The 257-nt window shown below is 63.4% G+C and overlaps 1 protein-coding gene across 1 annotated transcript in view; it reads right to left on the reverse strand.

The window, feature by feature from the left end:
• Window positions 1–257, reverse strand: part of PLXNB2 (plexin B2) — a 61,180-nt gene that overhangs the window by 25,098 nt on the left and 35,825 nt on the right. Inside the window, exon 26 of the mRNA XM_015568718.1 lies at window positions 3–256. Coding sequence (XP_015424204.1) covers window positions 3–256 — 254 coding nt within the window. The remainder of the gene's footprint in view (window positions 1–2; window position 257) is intronic.

A 257-nucleotide genomic window follows, 5' to 3' on the forward strand; every position in this document is an offset into this window, starting at 1 on the left:
ACGGCCGCCTCGCCGCTCACGTTGATGAGGAAGGACTTGCTGTTGAGCAGGTTGGAGAACTGGTACAGCGCCTGCTCCACCACGGGCCGCCGCGACTCGGGGATGTCCAGCTTGCCCGTGATCATCACGTCCTTGTCGCCGTCCTTGGAGGGCAGGAAGAAGACGCGGTCCGTGTAGGTCTTGTAGTCCAGCACCGGGATGCCGGCCTCGTGCACGTCGTTCGTCTGGTCCTCCATCTCGATCATCAGGTCTGGGGG

The sequence above is a fragment of the Myotis davidii genome, unplaced genomic scaffold, assembly GCF_000327345.1.
Source record: "Myotis davidii unplaced genomic scaffold, ASM32734v1 scaffold845, whole genome shotgun sequence".
NCBI lineage: Eukaryota > Metazoa > Chordata > Mammalia > Chiroptera > Vespertilionidae > Myotis > Myotis davidii.